The sequence below is a fragment of the Cavia porcellus genome, unplaced genomic scaffold, assembly GCF_034190915.1.
Source record: "Cavia porcellus strain 051 isolate PalLab524CR breed Dunkin Hartley unplaced genomic scaffold, mCavPor4.1 scaffold_13, whole genome shotgun sequence".
Classification (NCBI taxonomy): Eukaryota; Metazoa; Chordata; class Mammalia; order Rodentia; family Caviidae; genus Cavia; species Cavia porcellus.
The window spans coordinates 49426530-49447713 of record NW_026947496.1 but is presented as its reverse complement, the minus strand read 5'-3'; the positions used below and the strand labels follow the sequence as shown (position 1 = coordinate 49447713).

The following is a 21184-nucleotide window of genomic DNA, read 5'->3' as shown; positions in this document are numbered from 1 at the left end:
CTAATACTGGGGACAACCAGGACTTTTTTACACTGAGTTACATTGCTAGTCATTTTTTGTTTTCATTCATTCACTGCAGTACTGAGAATTGAACCCATGGTCTTCACAACTGAGATACAACCTTAGCCCTATTTTATTTTTGAAACAGGTCTAAGTTGCTAAGTTGCCCAGGTTGGGCTCGTACCTGTGATCCTCCTGCCTCAGTCTCCTAGAATGCTAAGATGATAGGTGTGTATCACCATGCCCAGCTCAAACTTCTATATAATCAACTGAACAAGAACTGGTTGAGCAGAAAACTCATTCTCCCAGGGCAGTGCCTGTAGAGGAGTGATGGCTCTCTAAAGAGTTACTCACTAGCAGTAATTCTCAAACTGTATTTGGTAAGATGCTAGGGTCCTATTGTTAGGAAACTGTTAATGTAGGGCTCCTGTGGCTGTCTCCAGGGCACCAGTCATGGTGTCAGTCTTTGACTTGAGCCTTGTGATTGTGCCTTGACTTTTGTTTTGAAGTCCTGTAGATGTTTCCCTCTGAGCCAATGGAACACCATAGTTCATCTCTAGTGCTTCTTCAGGGAGCTAGTGCCCAGGCTGCTTCATTTCCAAGATGAATGGAAATAAAGAATCCTTTCTTTGTGCCTCATTTAGGCAGTCATTTTAAAAACCAAAGATAATAATACCTTGTTCCTCTACATGTCTAGATGGAGTTGTCAGAAACTACTACAGGATAATGCTTTCCTGGGACTTTTACAGAATGTTACAGTTGTCAGCTTCAGGCAGTTTCCGAGCAGCTGTTAGCATAAAGCCTTCAGAGGGACATGCAGTTTCCTTTAGATAGTGATAGTGGGTTCTGCGGCTTTCCTGAGCACAGCCCTCTGCAGAGAGAGGCCTGTGCAGTGGGATGGAGGGACTGCAGCTGGTAGGGTAAGCTTCAGTGTGAAGTCTTTGCAGGGTTGGTAAAGTCTGACACCAAGCCCTTGCATGGCCTGAGTAACATTGCTGGGAGGGGTTAGGTTGAGGACACTCAAGAGAGGCCAGGGTGTTCATGTAGAAGGACGCTCAAGAGAGACCAACTGGGTGTTCATGTAGAAGATAATAGAAGTCCCTTCCAACAGCAGTCACAGTAAGTCTTTCATCCTTCAGTTAGAACTCCTTCCCTATGGCAGCATCCCCTGGGAGCCAAGAGCAGGGTCCCTTTCTAGTCTCTGCCTGTGTCTGGGTCGGCTCAGGAGAGGGACGTGCAGGAGCCAAGTGCTTTTGGGAAGTTGGAACCAGTAGAACATGGGTCTGGCTTCTAGGTATGATATCTCATCTCTGTGGCTGCCCTTTTTGCTGGGGAGGTGGCTGACTAATTGGCCTTAGGACTTACATTGCTGGAGAAGCTGGCCCGATATATGGGCCTCCCTCATCTCTTTCATCTTGGCAAATAGGTCACATGGCTGAGTCAGCACCCAGATGTCCTTGCTGGCTCAGAGTACAGAACGATGCAGGCCTTGTGAGAATATGGGCTGTGGCCTAAGACCGTTGGTAGGGCCCAGGCCAGGGCCTCCTTCTTTTGTCGTCTCTTTCCTCCAGATTCATAGCCAAGTCTGGAGAAGAAAGGTACTGTGAGGTGAGAGGAGACAGGGCCAGACGTGGTTCCATGAGGGCAGAAGATAGAATGGTGTCCCTGTGCTTTCTGTGGTGTTTCTCTTCTCTGGGGCCCGGTGTGAACTGCTGGGAAGAAGCACATGAGAGCTGGGTTGTTTGAGGTGTGAATCAATTTTGTTGGCAGACTGAGAAATCCAGGCCACACTGAAGAGTTTGCAAAGCAGGATTCTGCCTAGGGCCCCATTTCTCATGACTGCATGTGACACTGGGCTTATAGGATATACATGGAGGTAGAAGCCTGGGTGTGAGGTCGTTTCCTCTGTATGTGTAAGAGTGGATGTTGAGCTCACAGTCTGTCTTTTCCCTAGGGATCTGGACCACAATGAGATTTCAGGCACAATAGAGGACACCAGTGGTGCCTTTGCAGGGCTTGACAGCCTCAGCAAGCTGTGAGTATTGTCCAGCATGCCACTGTGGTATGAGTGGCTAGTCTGGCAGCTAGCCTGGCAGCTAGCCTGTGCCTGTCTGTTCTGGACCCCCAACAGAGAGCAGTGCTACTGAGATCTGCTATTGTGGGAAAAAGAAGTTGAGGCCAGTTTTTAGGGCCTACACCAGGTTCTTCCTGGTGTTTGGTGGCCTGGAAAGTTTCTCAGGTGCACTCCACAGCACATGTGAAAAAATGTTAGTTTTTATTGTCTTTGCACAAAGGAGGGTCTTTGCCATCTCACTCAATTTCTACAAATTTTATAAAATATCTTGAGTAACTTGACAGGTTTTTTTGTTTGTTTGTTTTTTTTGTTTTTTTGGTCGGGGTGGAGATCAAACCGAGTCCTCTGCATGCAATGAAAGAATTCTACCACTGAGCAATGTAGTTGAGGCTCCTGTCAGTATGTTATCTCAAATAGAGTCATTACCAAGGACAATAGTAGTAGCTACTCTGAACTCAATGTTTTGGATCATTAACACACAGGAATGGGGGATCACAGTGAGAAGACAGTTGCCATTGATCTTCCCGAGCCCATCCCAATGACAGGGAGCTGAGCAGAGTACCAAGTAAAGTAAATATTTTGAAAGCCCTGGAGGAATCTGAGACCTTCAGGAAGTGTGGACAGTCAGCTTAGTAAATTCAGCTTTGTTTTGAAGCATGTGCGTTTTGACACTTTTGTGCTAGGTGGTTACTAAGAATTAGCTGTTGTGACTGAGGATTATTTGTTCTTAAGTCTCTCATGCTTGGATGGGATGTCAAAAGTACTGTCTGTTCTCTTCCCTAAAATGATGCTCCCCTTCCTCCAACTTCCTGGCTCCTTATTCCATACATGGTAAGTTTGGGAAGACCCAAAAGTAGCCACGGGCTGTGGTGCATGCCTGTTAAGAAGAGGAGCTCCAAGTTGGGAGCTGTGAGTGCAGAGCTGTGAATGCAGAGCCAGCAATTCTTGGCCTCAGCAGGATGAGCTGGTGGGTGGGCAGTGGTTGCACTGCTGTGTTCTCTGTTGTACATGTCGTGCCAGTGGAACCCAGAACTGCTCCTGGGTTTTGTGATTTCCAAGAGGTTCTTCCTCAGAAAACGCTGAAACTGCTGGAATCTGTGCTGTATAAGTCAGCTTGACTGCTTCCTGAGTACCTGCTCTGTTCCTTGGTGGTCCTCCTCCTTCCATTGCTGCAGTGGATCAGCAGCTCAGGGATATACCCCACCCTGTTTTCCTTCTGTTGTGACCTAGGCTCCACTGAGGTACTTTCTGCACACTGAGACTCACTACAGTGGAAGATCTCCTACCTTAGCTACTCAACCCTGCTGAGTCACTATCTTGCAGGTGAAGGCTCTGTGTTTGAGAAGGAGAAGGCCAAGACTCCCAATATTTGAGAAATTGTGACAGTAACAAAAATCCCTTAATGTGTTTAAATAAGCAGTCCGTGGTTTAAGTTTGAGGATCCCATGGTCATATTGCAAAAGGAAAGTGCTTTTCTTCTTGGATGAAAAAAGAATATGATATGATGCCTATGACTTGGATTTGAAATAATCCACCTGGGTTAAAAAATTGCAGAAGGGCAGAGCTAGAGGGAAAGTCCATTTGGGATAGCCTGTGGCTGGGGATGTAGTTTATTGGCAGAATACTTTCCTAGCAGGCACAAAGCCGTGGGTTCAAATCTCTAGCACTACAAAAAAACAAAAATACAACAGATTGGGACAATCTGATGACTGGTTTTGGCATGTGACAACCACTTTATGGTACTGTTCTGTCCTGAAGGTGTGTGAAAGTTTGCATTTTAAAAGGAAGTGAAGAAAGTAAATGGTTTCACATGATCCTGGTGTGCAGCTCCAGTTCAGCTCACTGCTCTGGGGGTAGTGAGGGTTGAGTAAATGTTTAGCAAGGGAACCAGCTGCTCCTTGTCTGTATACTCGACACATTGCCAGGAGATTCTGGGCCACCACATTGTGTTGCCCTATCCAGGTGGCTGGGACCATGGGATTCTGGGCAGTGGGCAGCATGGTAGCTCAAAGCAGGGCTGTCCTCCACAGTGCTGTGGAGATCGCAGTTGGTGCTGTGAGTCTGATCTGGCCTGGGTTGGCCTTTGGAGAGTATAGAGGCCCATATTCTGGATCTAGTCAAAGACCTGGGATCCTTTCTGCCGAGCAGGAGACCAGGCCTAAAGGTAGCTGTGTCCGGGATGTGGGGAGAGGCAGGCAGCGGAACCATGAGAGGCCTCCTTCCACGATCCTGAGTGGTGCTGCCCAGCTCTTCCTGTTTTCCGCTGCTGAACTTAGCCAGTGCAGACAGTTCTTGGGTAGTGGCAAGAGCAGCCCTAGATGTGGCCTGTTCTTTTCTTCTGTATTTGCACCACATCAGGGCACAGTCAGCACAAGGGAGGATAAAAGGGTCTCTGGACCCCAGAGGAGGGCAGTTAATTAGAACCTTGGTGACTGGCATGGGCCACTGGAGGCAGGCGCTGCTCCCTCGTATTCCTTTTCATGGAGCAGCTTGGGGCGCCTGTGGCATCTGTGAAGCAAGTGTACAGCCTGGGCTGTGGGACAAAGCTTCTGGGCTCCTGCTTGGAGAGTTGCTCCCAAAGACAGTGGGCAGAGCGGGGCTGCAGAGAGGATTCAGGGGAAGGGAGGGGTTGTACATGGCATGGCTTCTCCCAAGGGCATGAGAAAAAGGACCATGATGGTGCTGCACCTGGGCCTGCACTGTTGCTTTCACATTGGTCAGGAGGTATATACAAGGGTTTAGGAGGTGACTTCCCTTGTTCCTTTTTTGCTCTGAGTCAAGCCAACTGTCCCTTCATAGGAAGCCCTAGCTGTGGGACAAAGCATCCTTCCTCTCTATCCACCTAGCAGCTGTTTATTAGAACTGTCATAGCCTACCAGCCTGAGCACTGTCCCCAAGATCCCAGATGTCTCCAAGGAAAAGGTAACGGCCTCTTTTAATCCACCAGCAAGATGATTGGCCCTGAGCAATTGAGAATTTGAGGGTTTGGTTTATTGCTATTGTCACCACTAGAAATAATAGCCTGTTCTCATTGTAAAAGAGGTCAACATGACTAATATTTAATGGATGAAATAAAGCCCAGCTTTTTCCTGGCTCTAGTTTATGAGCAATTTCACTGCATAGCTCAGTTCATTTTTACTAGGACCTGGAACACAGTGCGCAGCCTGGGGGGATCTGAGTAAGTGTAGTAGTTGGCAGTGCCCTCAGACACATCACTGCTCGTTATTTGCTTCTAGGTCTATGGTTAAAGAGCCTAAGTTAGCAAGGCCACTGGGTTTTCTGTGCTCTTGGTTTACTTGTTTTAAAGTAAGTTTCATATTGTGAGGCTGCGTGAATGCTTTCAGGATGCAGTTGTTTTCACATCCATGTAGGCTGCCTCAGAGAAAGTCAAGGAGCGGGGTGGTTTGGTCTGTTTGCCCTTCACCATCTAGAAGAGGCGAGAAACAGAGCTAGCTTTGTCTATGGGCAGAACAGAGTGATTTCTGGGGACTGGCAGATGGGAGGCACCCCTGAGAAGCAGAGCAGTCTGTTTCTGATGAAATGAGTCAGGAACCTGCAGTGGCAAGACTGCCCTTGGCCCTTGGGCCGGTGGTGCCCTGGAAGCAGGGGAACAGGCACCCTTGCACCTGCTCTGAGCGTGACTGCTTCTGGCCTAGGTCCTTCCCTGCGTACCGTTTGTGGTTCGGCCCATGCTTAGCCTCTGTGCTGGGTAAGACCTTGGCTGCCCTGTTACTTTTAATTTCTAGCATTCACCTTTCCTTCATTTTTCTTCTTTTAGGGAGGAGCTTCTCTTTTGGGTCACAATCTTAAGCAAGGTGCAGGTAGAGTTGGCATGTAGTCCAGATCTTTCCCTGATTCTTAGTGAGCTCCTAGATCATTTCTCCCAAGAAGGGACTGAGCCGAACTCCCTTTCTCCAGCAGATCTTGTTTGTTTCTCTTTGTCCACCTGTGCCCTGTTACCTGGTAGTTTCTATCCAAGACCAGTTGATTTTGAGAATTCCCAGGCATTCAGCCCACTTAGAGAGTTCTTTTATTTTTATTTAATCTTGGGACATTAAAGTTGAAGAGTCCATTCAACTGGTTGCTCACTGACAGACAGGTTCCTGTGCCAGGAGGCCAGGGGAGTTGGCAGCATGCCTTTGGATTCTCATCAGAGACCATAATTGTATTACGCAGACCACAGAGAGAGACTTGATGCATTGCATTCTCTCTGTCCAGCACACCCTAGAGCAATGGTGGCAAACCTATGACATGTGTGCTGCAGTGAGCTGTTTGTTATCCCTGCTCTGGTGGCTCCCCTGTTGGGAAATGTGGAATCCACAGCTGCACTTTTTCCCATCTATAACTTGTCTGGTCCACAAAGGGCTTGGCCAATTCCCTGCTTTTACTGAGGGTAGAAGATGCATAGAAAATAGAGTACCATGTTTTATAATTTCGTTATTTTTTCTTCTACAATCTTAGCTTCAACTGAAATCCAATTCTAGAGCTAAAATGGACCCGTTGTAATTCCATGTTGGAAGTTAGGTTTTGAATAGAGTGGAAGCAGCCTTGTATTCTCCATGTGTCCTGCAGAGACAGACTTGAGAGTCTGAGAAACTCTGAGCCACTGGTTTTGGAACCACCCGTAGGTAGGGGCTGCTTCTCATGGATCAGCAGCCTAAGGGTACAGGTGTTAGATAACCTGGAAGATTGACTGTTGAGAACCCAACTGCATGGGACTTAATGAACTTTGTATATAATCTGGGACCTTGCTCAAGAAGCCACAGGATTGGGCATCTGCAGGGCATGAGGGGAGCACACAGCTCAATGGAGCTGCACCTGGATGCTTGGGTGTGTGTCTGGTGCAAAGAACTGTGGAGCCATCATGATGGACACCCATTTTCCCGTGCCCTTCTTGTCTGTTTGGGGGAATCACTGTCCCCAAAAAGCAGTTCTTAGAAGTGGATGGCAGTTTTTAATGGATACCATAGTTTTCATTGCTTTTTCAGGCTCTGCTTTCTCTTAATTTAAACAGTAACTAGTTCTTTGTCTGTTCAGAGGCCATGGCTTAGCCGCACGCTCACCCCTTTGGGGTTGTCCTTAGAGAAAGATAGCACATACTAGGCAAGGTGACTTCCATTTGACACTGCATGGGCCTTCCTAGGCTGGGCAGGGTATACAATTCCAGCCTGTCATCACTATGAAATTCTAATAAAGATGAGCATGTCAGTTCAGAAAGGGGAAGGCCTATAATCTCCACACAGGTCAGCTTTTCCCCTGCCTCTCATGGACAGGTAGCACTGCCCTAATTGTGTATTCTCTTTCCTCAGCCCTCTCCCGTCTCCCTAACTCTGATCTTTTCTGTTTGGAACTGCAGGACTTTGTTTGGAAACAAGATCAAATCCGTGGCTAAGAGAGCGTTCTCAGGTCTAGAAGGCCTGGAGCACCTGTGAGTACCTTCCCAGACCTTGCCTGCCAGAGGTGGCTCCCAGGGAAATTTGCTAAAATTTAATTGTATCTTTATAAATCAAGAAACAGACTATTTGCCAGCACCAGCTGCTTCCTTTTCATTATAAGTCACCTTCAAGTTTGGCCTCTGTTTTGCCTATACCAGAACAGGCATTGAACACATGGCTGGTTGCTGTACTCCTAATTAGTGTGCGGGAGTTTGGATAAGGACCTTCCTTTCTCCTGCTGCACGGTTACCCTTGCACCATGCTCCTTTGTGGGCACTTTCTCATTGTCACTTCCACAAGGTTTCTTTAACCTGGTGCAGTCAGTACCTCTGCTAAAGCAGCCATGATGAGCCACATAGTTGGCCTGACTACAGTCTTTCCTTCTGGAATGACCACCTCTGAGGCCCCAGGAGAAAGAGGACAGCCAGCCCCGATTGTTTCTGTTGCTTCTATAGTGGATGCTTCTAGTGTTTGGTTTCAGATTATTTCCTCTTTGAATCCGGTTCAACCTTAATTCTGTCAGGGAAGATTCTGCCTGTTGATTGAGCAGCATCCACCTAATATCAGTGCTGCCCTTAAGGCTGTCTTGACCCAAGTTGCTTTATGGGCTCTGTCAACACATGTGAAGTGAGAATCACCTCCAGTGGAATTATCTAGAGTCTAGGTAGTATCTGTGGGTCATCTCAGACACCAGGGCGGTCCCAGAAAAGTGTCCTGGCTCAAGCATGTGGCTGCCTTGAAGGGTGTCCAGGGTTTCTTTGCACAAGTCACTGTGTTCTATTTCAGAAACCTGGGAGAGAACGCCATTAGGTCTGTCCAGTTCGATGCCTTTGTAAAGATGAAGAATCTTAAAGAGCTGTAAGTACATGGCCACCATTGACATGAATAGATTTTTAGAATAAGAAACACTCTTAATTGTGTTGTGTCACTTCATGTAATAGCTGTGATTGTTTACAGGTGCACAGAAGCTAAATTGTCCTTTGCAAAAAGTGTTGTTACTCTTGAGCAGAAGAAAGCAGACTTTCTTAAAGGGGGATAGAGTACTTTGGACTTTGTGGGTTGTAGGGTCTATGTATGACTGCTAAGCTGTGTCATTTCAGCAGAAAGCAGCTGTAAATAATGCCTGAATAAATGGGTATGGCTGAGAGTTAGCGGAGCTAGGTTGGAACCTAGTTGCCTTTCTTTTGGCCACATGTGACTAATTTTGCAGCCAGTAAGTTCTAACTATAACGTCAGTTCCCTGCAGGTGTGGCTTTGGGGGCTCAGAAGTGTTTTGGTCATCCTTGTGCCCTGCCTCATTGCATTTCTGAAGCCACTCCTGGTGGACTCTTGTTGGGGCAGGAAAAGTGGGAGTGGGGAGACAGGTGCAGTGTAGGTGATGAGAACGGTGATGAGAACTGAAGTGGATAGGTGACATTCCTGAGAGGAGGGGAGGTACACAAACACTTGCCTCAAGGTGATCAATTGTTAAGAAACTTGAAGCCGCCAACTGCTTAGAAGGGTCAGGACCTAACAACAGGAGTTCATAACAGGCTCTCTGAGATCTTGGGGCCTTGTGGAATGCTCTGTTCTTTCAGCTTCAGCACTTCTGCGTCTGCCTATCTGGGAAAGACAGAAAGAAACAATTCCATAACTCCTATTCCCAAGAAAGCAGCAGGTGATGCCAGACCATTTTAGAAGGCTGGATATAGGAATCTATGGTAAAGCATGCTGAATGAAACATTGATTGTGAAAGATAGGTGTGGTGGTATGTGAGCCTTTTTACATACTTCTTTATACTATTCTGTCTTTGAAACTTGCAGATACTATTGGATTAAATGAATTGAGGATGTCTGGAAAGGAAGGAAGGAAGGTTTTCCTTTTGGGGTTCCTATGAGACAGTTTTCTAGTGAGGAAGAAAGTGGACCCTTCCAGAAGTTTGGACAGCCTCTACCCCCTCGCAAAACAAAAAATTGCTGTCCCTGATTCTAGAGGCTGAGCCAGGTCTCCTTCCTGGGTTTCCCATCAGTTAAGCTTATACCCAGCTGTGGCTGGCCTGGGCCCAGTCCTTTGAGGGGAGAAATGGATTCATTCCACTTGGTCATTCTCTTACCCCATCAGATGAGGGCAGGTTGTCCTGTACACTTAGTCATCCTCAGGGTAATTTTCCACAAGCAATAATTAAAAACACACTGTAAGTTGGAATCATGAAAATGCACAGTGTCACGAAGTATTGAGATGGCTGAAGGCAGGAGCCATGAAGACAGTGCCTGAAAAGGCTGCTCATGGTCCTCACCAGGCAGTGAACCTGACCCTGGTCAAAGAACTAGCAGGGTCGGGAGTCAGGAGGTCACTGTCTGCCCTACTGCCTGGCTTCAGTCCCTCCCATCTTTTTGGCCTTTGCCTCATTCCATAGGAAATCGCTCTTTCCATTCTTGTAGGGCCTGGTCTCTCCAAGATGGAAAATTCTCTAAACTGTGCCCAGTAGGCACACTGAATGGATTACAAGGCCCAGACCTTTCCACACATCTGATCGAGGGTAGAGGTTAAATTTGTTTTCCCCACTGTCTCATTCCCTGTCCCTGAATAGGTATCTCACGTGTCACAGTGATGACCCATTTTAGTCCATTGCTTCCCTGTACAATGCCCAGGCCATCCTGCTTTACCACAGCCCAATGTGCTTCTGATGGCAGACTTTCTTCTGTCTCTACCAGGCTGATGAAGTCCCCAGTGCCTGGCACAGCCATCCAGCTACCACATAGAGTGCATTCCTGTGATGCAAGATGCTCACCTACACATATGCAGAGAAGTCTATATTCTCACGGTTAGCAGGGACTGTCCTCCTGCTACCTACAGTGATGCTCAACAGAACAGCTCTTATTGTCTCTCGGCAGAATTTGACCTGCTAATCAAACAAAATGCACAGTCTTATAATATGGGCCTGTATCCCTACTATAAAACTTTAGGATAAATTATTTCAGTTTTTGGTAAAGAACTTTGCAATATTAGTAAGTTGCACAGCTTGTCTGGGAATATGGAATAGTAGATTTTATTTTAGTTGGCCTGGGATTAAATTTCATTCTTTCTTGCTATTTACTAGTTTGACAGTTTGTCTGCTTATTAGGAGGCAAGAAAGTAAAGTAGAACACCAGTCCTCAGGCTTATTTTATTGGTGTCTAAGGACCGTGGTGGCTGGCATATGTGTTTGAAATTTCTATGCTCTCTCATGCCTCCTCCTTAGGTCACCAGGTACAGAGATGGTTTGTTTCAGGCATGCCTGTGTTTGTTTGTTTGTTTTCTCTTGTATTTTCTCTTGTCATCAACCAGCCATTGCTCTTGAGTTTGAGCCTTGAGGTTTTGCAGGATCAGGGCAGCTGGACCCTCTGGGTGACTTCTTGTCTAGTGAGTCCTCAGGAAGGAATGTCTGCTCAGATGGCCATTCTGATTTCTGTTTGAAAAGCTTATCCTAAGTTGCTGAGAAATGAAAAAAGAAAATATTCTCTGTTTTCGTTGGAGCCTCACAAAACCAAAGTTGAGCATTCTCATGCTCTCTGGGCAGTGGCAATTAACTAAAAAGCACTATTTAGGAAACAGCTGAATTCTGCTGGCCTCCTTAGTAACGCTAGTGTAGAGATAACTAAGAGGGTCCATGTTGGTGAGGCTTCAACTTAGACATAAGAAACCATGCAGCACTGACAAGTCAAAAAGTAACCGCCACATAGGAAAACAGCACTCTTAGGATTTGTTGCAGAATTTAGATCAAAGTCTCAGACTGAGTTTGGAAGTCCAAGTAGCTGATCAGAAAAGGAAACACCAGAGAGGGGGAAGTGTTCCTGCCACTGTTTAGTGTATCCAAGGTCAAGACAGTCTGGAAGGCATCTCCAGGGTCACACGGGAGAATGTCTGCAGACAACAGTAAGGCTGCTGCACAGTGCTGTGGCTCTGGTGCGCACTCCGCATCACTGGGAGCGTGTCAGAGGAGCGTGTCAGAGGAGATTATGTCCGCTGTTCTCAGTTACTGGAGAAGTCCGAGAGGAAAAGTATACCCGTGTAGTGTGTTGGTGCTGGCACCAGAAGCCTGTGGAAGGTGATTGGTCCTGCTACGTAGGTAGTAGGAGTCACCTTATGGTCACTCGGTAAACATCAACTTCTCCTCTTCTTTCAGCCACATCAACAGTGAGAGCTTCCTGTGTGACTGCCAGCTGAAGTGGCTGCCCCCATGGCTAGTGAGCAGGATGCTGCAGGCCTCTGTGACAGCCATCTGTGCCCACCCAGAGTCGCTGAAGGGACAGAGCATTTTCTCAGTACCACCAGAGAGTTTTGTGTGTGGTAAGACCATCTTTGGCATTCTTTTTCCGCGAAGGGAAAGGCAGCCAGGAGGAACTACTTACATTATGGGAGTCATTCTTGGGCTCCAAGTCAGCTCCATCCTGTGGTTACACATCAGCTGCTGGATGCAATTTATTTCCCACTGAAACCACACACAGTACTTACTGTATGGTGCCTTATTATGTGGTTCTTGGAGTACATGCATTTAACCAGGGGAAGTACAGTGGGCTCAGCTGCACAAATCAAAGCAGGCAGTTACAGGAAGGTAGCTCTAATGTTTCAAGAGGGTGCTGGTGCCTGGTTTAGCTGTGAATTTACTCAGTGTATGAGGCTGGGGTTTTAATGTGTGTTTCTTTCCAGTCCCAAGAATGAGAGATTAAACACAGGAAGAGTGGGTCTCAGGAGAACATTTGCTGCTGTAAAAATAATTCCTCAATGTTGACTTGCACTCTTGCTGTTTCTCCAGACCACTAAAATCTGCACTGGTAGCTTGAGATGTTTTCTTCCTTCTGGTTGTTGGCATGTCGCTCTTGCAGTCTTTTTGACCAGGAGTGATCAGGGCCCAGTTTAATTGCAAAGAATGCAGAGAAGGCTGACCAGCTGAAAACACACACATAGGCTATCTTGCACAGGAGTGACATAGCCTCACAGCCAAGAAGATGGGAGTCTCAAAGAGCAAGCTGAGTTGTTTCTGGTGTTTGCCCTAAGCAGGATGAGGGCTTCCCAGACTCGGCTTGAACTGCTGGTCAGGTCTGTGCCCTCTTGCATTTCAGTCTACACTGCTCTCATTCCTCACCAGGAGCCTACTTCTCTATCCTGCTTTTTGGCTATTGCAGTTGTCCGTATACCTGTGGGGGGCAATAGATGAGTGTTTAACACACACACACAACCTTCACTGCTACCACTTCTGTTGGCAGCCCTGCAGGCCATGGTTCATCAATGCATTGCTCAAATCTGTGACCATGATTTCTAGATCTCCCTGAAAATAAGTTTTCTGCCACTTCCTCCTTGCTATTGTCATGGGGCAGCCTTTCCCTCTAGATGAGCCCGCTGGCTGTTGAGTACATAGCACGTAGCCAGTGGCCATGGCATACTCTGGATAGCAACACTTGTTTGTTTTACATCTGTCAGGCCCGCCCCATGTTTCAGTCTTCCCCGAAGACAGCCATCCTGTGTGGTGGTAATTATGTAAATGCTTGGCAGGTGATCACTGTCACACTCTGTGGGTGTTTCCCATTTGTTTCTTTAAAAAGGAAATGGTGGGTGCTTTCTGCCCACCAGGATGGCTAGTGTAAGACCAAGTAGGAACAGGTGCAGGCGAGGCGGTCCGGAAACCTCAACACCCACTGCTGGTATGAGAGTGAAATGGCTCAGTCACTTTGGAAGGTAGCCATAGCAGCCCCTCACTTAAACACAGAAATAGGGGTCACGATGTGCTCCATCAGTCTCTCCTAGGTATGTCCATAAGAAACAAGTAATTTATATACATGTAATCTCAGAGAAATGTCTGCATAAATGTTCACAGCAGCATTACTCATAATAACTGTAAGTGGGATCAACCTGTGCCCATGAGTTTATGAATGAGTAAGCAAAAGGTGGTGTTGCCACTCATTGGGATATTACTGGGCATTAAAAAAGAGGCAGTCTTTGGCACAGATGAAATCTGAAAATGATAAGCTAATTGAAAATAGTCACAAAAGACTCCAAAGTATATGATTTCCTGTGTGTAAAATGTCCAGAATGGGGAAATCCTTGGAAAATACATTAGTGGTTGTTTAGGGCTGGGGAAGAAAGGAGGAAAAAGAGGAATAGCTAAATAGTACAGAATTTCTGTTTTAAAATTGATTGGTGATGGTTACACCTGTGTGTTAGTAACTAAAAACTATAGAATTGTGCTAAAAACTATAGAATTGTGCACTTTAAATGAATGAATGAGTGTAATTGTGCACTAAAAATTTAAAAAATATGTATTTGAATATCAAAAATTTATCCCTGTAAGGTATAGTTTGATAACTTTAGAATATCAAAGTTGTGCTGTCACTACTAATTTTAAAAACGTTTTCATCATCTCCAGGGCATCAGCAATTGCTCCTTGTTCCCTCTTGCTATAAGGCTTTTGCAACTGCTTATTTGTATTATGTCTCTGACTTAACTATCTGGACAATTAATTCAAATACAGTCATAGAGTCTATGATCATTTATACCCACCCTTTCACATTTTGCTGCCCCTACCCCCGCAAGTTGGGCCTTGAATCCAGGGCCTTGTGCACACTACGCAGGCACATTACCACCAAGCTGAATGTGTAGCACTTAGCATAAATTTTTAGCATATGTTAGTACTTTATTCTTTAATGGCTGGTAGTACTCTTTTGTATGGATATATATTTACTCATTCATCAGATGATTGTACCTACTTTAAATACTGTGAATAATGTGAATTTTCATAAACAAGTTTTTGTGTGAATTCTCTTAGTACTGAGATGCCCACCTATGGTGATGATGGACAGGGCCTTAGGAGGATCTCATCTCTACTTCATCTCTGATTCGATTTCTTGCTATCTTGAGCAGCAGCTGGTCCCCTGTGTACTGAGAGCCTGGCCACCTTAAACCTGACCCTTCCCTCCCCAGATGACTTCCCAAAGCCACAGATCATCACCCAGCCAGAGACAACCATAGCCGTGGTGGGCAAGGACATCCGGTTCACATGCTCAGCAGCCAGCAGCAGCAGCTCCCCTATGACCTTTGCTTGGAAGAAGGACAACGAGGTTCTGGCCAATGCTGACATGGAGAACTTCGCCCACGTCCGTGCGCAGGATGGAGAGGTGATGGAGTACACCACCATCCTGCACCTCCGTCGTGTCAGTTTTGGGCATGAGGGCCGCTACCAGTGTGTCATCACCAACCACTTTGGCTCCACCTACTCGCAGAAAGCCAGGCTCACTGTGAACGGTATGAGGGTGCTGTCTTTGTGGTTCTCTGCAGGGTTCCCACAGACCCCACTCCTGATTGGCCTGACCATTACCCATTTAAAGATGACCAGGAAGGAGACACCAGTTTTCTTTGGGTCCCCATAAGTTCCTGTCTAAAGTAGATTTCTTCAAGAGAAAAGGCCACCCCCTTAGCTTCCTTGGGACAAACATGCGTCAGTTTTCCCACTGTAATTCTATCTTGATGGAACAGGTAGTTTTGTTTCCCCGGCTCTTTCCTGGTAGCTAGTTAAAAGAGGCATGCTTTAGGCCTCTGCTTCTAGGGGACTTCTGTATACAAGCTGATGACCATGAGGTGGAATGATCCATCCCAGGTCTTACCCTTGAGTGAGTTAGCAGCAGCCCGGAGAGTAAGGGAAGGTTGATGGAGAAGCTGGCCCGTGGGGGTGAGAATGCTGCATCCAGGGTGAGGAGGCAGTGAGCTGACACCCAGGCACAGTGCAGGGAGGTCTGCTCTGGGGAGCATTTCCCTGGCTTTGCATCTGCTGCTGTCCCATATCTTCCCCTGAATGCACTGTCTTCCAGTGTTGCCGTCATTCACCAAAATGCCCTATGACATCGCAATCCGGACTGGTACCATGGCCCGCCTCGAATGTGCCGCCACTGGCCACCCTAACCCCCAGATCGCCTGGCAGAAAGATGGAGGCACAGATTTCCCTGCTGCGCGTGAGCGACGCATGCATGTCATGCCAGATGATGATGTGTTTTTCATCACTGATGTGAAAATAGACGACTCGGGGGTTTACAGCTGCACTGCCCAGAACTCGGCTGGCTCCATTTCAGCAAATGCTACCCTGACTGTCCTAGGTGTGCTATTGATGCATTTTGGGGGTTGAGGAGGGAGTATGTCAGAGAGAGACACATTTAAATACTAGAAGCACCCAGAAGGAAGCTTGTCAGACTGCTCTGTGGATCCTGGATGGGCTGTTTCTACCGAGTTAAGTTTGGGGCTAGTTTCTAAGATTTTCCTTGAACAGGAGTTTGTTCTCTGTGTGTCTCTCTCTCTTGTACATGTTTACAGTACGTCATGTATAACTCATCTTGAAGAGTAGGCACATGTACACAACACATTTCTTTTTTTTAGTTCCCATCTTGTATTCAGTGATGGTGTGGATTTTTTTGGAGAGCTTTCAGCAATGAACAACCCCTGTGGCATGCATGCCGTAGGTTTGCCACCGCTGCTCTAGTTCTGTTTCTTGGGCGGGGGGCTAATAGCCAATGAATGAAGCACCTTCATAAGACTCGGGTGTATAACAAAGTGAGTAAGAATTGACCTCTGAAATGGCAGGATACATGTAGTCCTGGTCAGGTAGAGGGACACAGCACAGTTCGGGAGGAGCAGAGCTCTGTGCTAAGAGGTCAGTACCTATTCCTTGTGAAGGCACCCTGAAGAGCATGGCACCATGCATATCAGAGGGCATTTTACTGATATGGAGGGTTGTCTAGAACAGGAAGTAGATCTACAGTAACTGAGGCTCATGGGATAAAGGCATGAACTTGCACTGACCTCTTGCAGAAACCCCGTCTTTGGCAGTACCCTTAGAAGACCGCGTGGTCTCTGTGGGAGAAACTGTGGCACTGCAGTGCAAAGCGACTGGGAGCCCTGCACCCCGCATCACCTGGTTCAAGGGGGATCGCCCACTGAGCCTCACTGAGCGGCACCACTTCACGCCCGGCAACCAGCTGCTGGTCGTGCAGAATGTGGTGGCAGAAGATGCGGGCCGCTACACGTGTGAGATGTCCAACGCCCTGGGCACGGAGCGTGCGCACAGCCAGCTGAGCATTTTGCCTGCCCCAGGCTGCAGGAAGGATGGGACCACTGTGGGCATCTTCACCATCGCGGTGGTGTGCAGCATTGTCCTGACGTCTCTGGTCTGGGTTTGCATCATCTACCAAACCAGGAGGAAGAGCGAGGAGTACAGCGTCACCAACACAGGTTAGGCCCTGCTGCCAGAGCTCACTGCCAGGGGAGGCAGAGCAGCATTGACGGTGAGGCCAGGTCCAGAGGGCTGGTCAGGAACTCGAGCGTAGTCAGAGCCCCAGGCCCTTTGGGATGATGGTGCTCTGGACAGTGGAGCCTTTAAGCCACAGACAGTGTTAACTCTAGGCATGTGCACCAGCTGAGAATAGTGTAACATATGTGTGCCTGACAGAGCAACTCTGGTAATTCAGTTAGCTCTCCAGCCTCACAGTGGTGTGCTTCTATGAGCTCATCACTCTACGCGGGCACTGACTGCACAGCAGGGTGCCTAGTGCCAGAGCTGTCTTGCTTCTGAGTAAATGTACATGTGCATTTGCTGTCACCATGGCCTTAATGTATCATTGTCTTATCTCTGCAGATGAAACTATTGTACCACCAGATGTTCCAAGCTACCTCTCTTCTCAAGGGACTCTTTCTGACCGGCAGGAGACGGTGGTCAGGACAGAGAGTGGCCATCAGGCCAACAGACACACTGAAAGCAATGGTAAGGCCTCAAGAACAGTGGAACAGAGGTCTGGGGTGACTGTGGGCCCAGGGCAGGTTCTGGCTTTAGAGGAGCACACTGGTAAACAGCAGACTGCACGGGAAATGGCTTCTGGTGATCACTATTTGGGTCTAGTGTGGTCTACATCAGAATAAAGTAGGACTGATGGGAATAATAGCCAGCATACTGCTTGTGCAGTCACTCCTTCAGTATGGATGGATTCAACCAAGCACAGAATGAAACACTCAGTTAAAAAAAAATATTTGTACTTAACATCTACAGACCATTTCTTCTCATTCTCTAAACATACACTATAATTACTATTTACATAGTATTACATTTTAGTAGGTATTATGAATAATCTAGAGATGACTTAAAGTATATGGGATGATGCTCATACATCCTATGCAAAAACTATTTTATGCAAGACACTTGAGCGGCTCTGGCTTTTGGAGGAGCCTTGGACCAATCCTTTGTGGATACCAATGGCTGACGAGAGAGAGAGAAATACCCAGGTCTGCTCTCTGTTTTAATCTCTAGAAAGTTCTAGAAAGGGGAGCAACTTCAGATGGTGGATGATTCTGGGCACTTGCCTGGAACCACAAGGGTTTATCCTCCTAACAACTTTCACATGGCTATAAATGCTGAGTCTACCTGCCAGGAGGGTAGAATTAGAAAACAGGCTCCTTGCTGGACCTCTTGGGGCATATAATCCTCCACTCAAAAGCAAATTCATAAAAAAGGCTGTTTGAGTGTCCCTGTCCATTCATTCCCTGTGTGAGGCTTTCCAGGAAGTACCAGCAGTGTTTCTGACTGGGAGAATCTATTGCAGGTGTTTGCCTGAGAGACGCAAGCCTCTTTCCAGAGGTCGATATTCACACCATCACATGCAGGCAGCCCAAGCTCTCTGTGGGATATATTAAAGAGCCCTGGAAGGTGACGGAGAAAGCCAGTGGGACGCCTGGTCCACCTAAGATGGGTAGGAAAAAGTAGTTTGCTTTTGAAATCCAAATTTTGGTTGATGTACTCACTATACAAAAGGGAGAGACACATCATTGGTTCAGTACTGTGTCTAAATTTGATATTCAGTATATAAACAAGAAGCTCTTGCCTGACTTCCTTTCAGCTGTAGAATACTGTTTCCTAAGTCTGAGCATGAATTTCTAAAATTTACAAGCAACCTAAGGGACAAGACCCCAAAATATAGTTTTAGTGCTTTTTTTTACCAGGGATATTTTAAGGTTAAATTTCTCATTGTTCAAAGGACTCTGAGCCTCATTTTTTGTCATGATTAAAAGTAGTATGACCATATTCTCTGTGTACAAAACCACACCTGGAACGTTTAATTCACTAGCAGCCTGAGTATGCCTAGGCCCTCTTCTGTGAACATGCTTTGGGGAGGAATGTGAGTATACTCAGGTATGTGTGTTGGTGATACAAACATCATGCTCACCTTTCCATAGCTGAAGGAGAGAAGCAGCCTGTGCCTTGTGTGGAGTTGGGGATGTCAGTGATGACAATGGTTGTCTCTGCTCTGTCCTTCAGAACACAGTGGCCCTGTTGTATGTAGTGACTGCAATGCTGAGATGGACAATTATTCCAAGGAACAGTCCTTCTATCCTCAGCCTGTGTCCAAAGACAGTGCACAGCCAAGTACAGAAGATAGCCGGGAGCCCAGTCATCAAGAACATTCTTCCCAGCACCCTCACAGTGGGACTTCTGAGGTGTCCTGTACAGACTGCAGGGGTTCCCTCTACCCTAGTAACCATGACAGAATGCTGCCATCCTTGAAGAGAAAGCCTGTGGCATCTCCAGATGGAAAAGGTAACTTCTGTGTGTCTTCTGAGGCATCTTTAGCAGGTGGATTAGAGCCACATAAATGGTCAGACTGGAGGGTCTGATCTTCCCTGTCTTTTCTCCTAGGGGATTCCTCTTGGTCTTTAGCACGATTGCATGGATCAGACTCCCCAGACCAACAGCCTACATCTACATTAACTTCAGGAAGCCCAGAGCTCCCAGAAACCCAGCACTTGCTTGTTTCCAATGGCCACCTCCCTACGGCATGTGACTCTGGTCCTGAATCTACAACACTGACAGGACAGCTCCCCAGAAAGTGGAGGGGACCACTGCTGTTGGCACCAAAAAGCTAGGCTTTGTCTACCTCAGCTCTTGTCGTACCATGGCTTGCAGGAAAGAGGTAGGAGGGGCTATGCGAAGCTGGGCTGCAGCATCACTGACCTGTACATAGTCTTAACTCCGTGCGGATTAACAGTCACAGGACTTGCATCGGAAGCACAGAAATGCAAGAGGCTATTTGTGTACAAAAGGCAGAATAAGTATTTGATACCATTGTACATAAGAGTTTTCAGAGATTTCATATATATTATATATCTTTTACAGAGGCTATTTTAATCTTTTAGTGCATGGTTAACAAAAGAATTATACAATTTTGACAATATTATTTTCATATCAGGTTGTTTAATTTGGGGGGGATGGGGAATAGTTCTGGTGCCTTAATGCACAGCTGGAACTTAGGGTGAAAACCACATTTGCTCCCCAGCACTTCTAGTAGCTTGGGAAGAATGGGAGGTCCTTGGCTTCCTGTGCCAGTCAGACTGCCCATGCCGTGTGCAAGTCACTCATCTCTGCAGAGAGTAACTACTTACCGTAGGTTTCAGTTCATTCTCTAAGGGGAGAATTGTTAAGCCACCACAATTAAGCACTGCCTTTCTTCCTTCTTTGAAGTTCATTTTATGATAAAAGCAAATATGGACTTTTCTGGATCCTTGGATTGTTATTTGAAGCTTTTGATTAAGGTAAAGGCTGCTGGTGTTGGTACCTGTGGATTTTTTCAATAGTGACGTTTTAGTTCTGCCAATATATTACATTAGAGGATGAAAAGGATAAAGTTCTCACTTTTCAGGGCTAGCTTATTTCTACTGAAGAGCCAGAGCAGGCCTGTCCACACCGTTCCCCTCGCACAGATGGATCTGGGCTTGGACTGTACACGATTTAGCCCCAGTCCTGGGTATATTTGCACTTTTGAGACCTGTAGCTAACCATCTTGTGAGTGCCAACGTGTAATTCAGTAAAAATTACCTTGAAACAAGCAAGGTTTTAAAATCTCAGAGAGCAAGTTTCTTTAGCCAAATGCTGAAGGGAGGTGTTGACAAAATGGTTACCTATGTTAAATTTTACTGTCAGAGGTCATCACTGTTCCAAAGGTAAGCACATTTAGAATTTTGTTCTCAAGTTAACTAATGTTACTTCCAAAAAATATGTGAATTTGCTGCTTCTGAGAGGCAATGTGAAAGAGGAAGTATTACTTTTATGTACAAAGTTATTTATTTATAGAAATTTTGGTACAATGTACATTTAAAAACATGTAAAATATTGAAGTGTCTAACAAGTGGCATTGAAGTGTCTTTAATAAAGGTTCATTTATAAATGTTCAGTGTATAGCTGGGGTCATTCTGTTGTAAATGCAGTCATTTTTTGCTTTTAATATTTTTCCCCCAAAAGGACAAAAACCCTTAAGTGAAATAGCATTGTGCACTATTGCTGCAAGGAAGACATCACTGCTAGATGCCTGCGATTTCGCCTGTTGTTGGCTACACCTGGACCTTGTTAGTGGCCCTCAAATCCCCAAGTGTGCTGACCTTTCCCCATCTTCCGTCCTGCTTCCAGCGTTGAGCTCATAACTCCAGGCCGCAAACCCTGCTGAGAGGAGCAATGCCATGCACAGTGTGCACCAGGCCTCCTTCAGCCTGCCAGGGACAGGGTGGCGTGAGGCTCCACTTTCCGATGCGCTGGGCCGCCCAGGCATGGGACCTGCCACCGCTGGCTGGCTTTCACACACCACAGGGGTCGATGGACACGTCTCAGGAAAATAATACCATCGTGTGTTTTTAGAGG

At 46.6% G+C, this 21184-nt stretch overlaps 1 protein-coding gene across 4 annotated transcripts in view; it reads left to right on the top strand.

Annotated features, from left to right (window-relative positions):
• Lrig1 (leucine rich repeats and immunoglobulin like domains 1) overlaps positions 1 to 20723 on the top strand; it is a 107409-nt gene extending 86686 nt beyond the window's left edge. For 2 of the 4 annotated variants that reach the window (XM_063260213.1, XM_003473434.5), the window contains 11 exons: positions 1955 to 2035; positions 7431 to 7502; positions 8296 to 8367; positions 11654 to 11817; positions 14446 to 14766; positions 15330 to 15611; positions 16321 to 16740; positions 17144 to 17269; positions 18102 to 18248; positions 18815 to 19093; positions 19193 to 20723. In XM_063260213.1, coding sequence (XP_063116283.1) covers positions 1955 to 2035; positions 7431 to 7502; positions 8296 to 8367; positions 11654 to 11817; positions 14446 to 14766; positions 15330 to 15611; positions 16321 to 16740; positions 17144 to 17269; positions 18102 to 18248; positions 18815 to 19093; positions 19193 to 19419 — 2191 coding nt within the window. In that variant the 3' untranslated portion in view covers positions 19420 to 20723. The remainder of the gene's footprint in view (positions 1 to 1954; positions 2036 to 7430; positions 7503 to 8295; positions 8368 to 11653; positions 11818 to 14445; positions 14767 to 15329; positions 15612 to 16320; positions 16741 to 17143; positions 17270 to 18101; positions 18249 to 18814; positions 19094 to 19192) is intronic. The other 2 variants (XM_013156334.3, XM_013156335.3) reach the window with 2 other exon arrangements.
• The last annotated feature ends 461 nt before the right edge of the window (positions 20724 to 21184 follow it).